Genomic DNA, 1,479 nt, shown 5'->3' with positions numbered 1-1,479 from the left:
ACAGATAGAGGAGGTATAGACCACACTCCAGAATTTACAAGGACCCAACAGTTCTAGTGGTTTCCTCCGGAGCAAGCAACAGTGCGACAGTGGTGAGAAAAAACTTCCTTTTAGGCAGAAACCTCGGTCAGACCCAGGCTCTTGGTAGGCGGTGTCTGACGGGCCGGTTGGGGTTAGAATGAAGAGTGGAAATAACAAAAATAGAAAAAATAGTAGTTTAGATGTTTAGATTATGAATGGAGTCTCTGATTGTAATGGTTTAATTTTAACACAATACATTAATTTTCTTACACTTATGTTGAGGTTCTTGAGCTAGTACCTTGTGCATGAAATTGTTGGTTCTCTCATACAGATTTGGTCCTAGAGCTGATATCACAGTTGTAATCCAGTGACGACAGCGCCAGCACTACGCGACTGCCAACACTACCTGCCGGAAAGCAACCCTACTGCAGGAGTGTGTGTACATCCAAACCTTCAGTGTAACAAATACACACAAGCATAAAACCTAAAATGTCTCTTCTGACTGAAAACATATCGTTGTATCATCGACTGTAGGCTGGATGTTCATTGAACAGACAGAAGTTAGGAGTTTTAATCTTTATTAGTAGCTTCATGACTGATTGTATAATGAAGTGTTGTTGCTAATATAGTGGGAAATAATTGTAAGTGGCATCTGTCTGCTCTGCCATGTAGATCTCCAGACAATATCAATGATTGTCTTGAAAATGATGTACATTGGTTTACCTTAGCTGTGGGGACCAAACCTGTCCAGAGTCATACTATACACACACTGTAGTCATTGTTACAGTGGCAGCCTGCCATACGGTAGATATTGTTGTGATTATTCAGACAACTTAATTGTGGCCACAGATTTTTCTTATTTTTAATATACATAACCTCACCAACTTAGATTATTTTACTGTGAGAAAATAAAGAAGATTTTAAAGATTTTTTTTTGTACATTTGGTTTTTTCTTCTGCCTTTTATTCATTCCATTTCTCACAACCACTCTGGAAACCTCTATGCAGGTGAAGCCAAAACAAATAAAGGTAACTTGACGTAATTTCTGCTTGAACAAAATATAAATGGATGTTTGGTGTATGCCACACAGGCTGCATCCAACTGGAACCTCATGTCACTGAGGATGACCTACATTCAATCCCAAGAACTGACATTTGCATTTCTTCTAGTCTGTGGAGGGGAGAAATGGAAATAGGGTGCGACCTGATGATTCTGTCATTATGGTCTTGTGTTACTGATTTTCACAGACCGTTTTGTGTGTGTGTGCTTTAAAGACAATATTCTTAATAAGACATCCCAGGAATAACTGTTATCCTGATTTTATTGTATTAAATTAAATTAAACTATAAATGGGCTCAAGAAAAACTGTAGAGTACTGTGCCACCAGGGGGCATTAAAATGCATCCTACCTGTAACAGGAACGTCTGGCTGTCCTGAAAAGTCCTGTTGTAGTGGGGG

The 1,479-nt window shown here is 39.1% G+C and overlaps 1 protein-coding gene across 1 annotated transcript in view; it reads left to right on the top strand.

Annotated features, from left to right (window-relative positions):
* Positions 1 to 950, top strand: part of gnb5b (guanine nucleotide binding protein (G protein), beta 5b) — a 12,053-nt gene extending 11,103 nt beyond the window's left edge. The window contains exon 13 of the mRNA XM_032516512.1: positions 353 to 950. Within this exon, the coding sequence (XP_032372403.1) occupies positions 353 to 364 (12 nt within the window). The 3' untranslated portion in view covers positions 365 to 950. The remainder of the gene's footprint in view (positions 1 to 352) is intronic.
* The last annotated feature ends 529 nt before the right edge of the window (positions 951 to 1,479 follow it).

This window comes from Etheostoma spectabile, chromosome 1, assembly GCF_008692095.1.
Source record: "Etheostoma spectabile isolate EspeVRDwgs_2016 chromosome 1, UIUC_Espe_1.0, whole genome shotgun sequence".
Taxonomy (NCBI): domain Eukaryota; kingdom Metazoa; phylum Chordata; class Actinopteri; order Perciformes; family Percidae; genus Etheostoma; species Etheostoma spectabile.
Note: the sequence above shows the minus strand (reverse complement) of the source record. Positions and strands in the feature narration are given on the sequence as shown.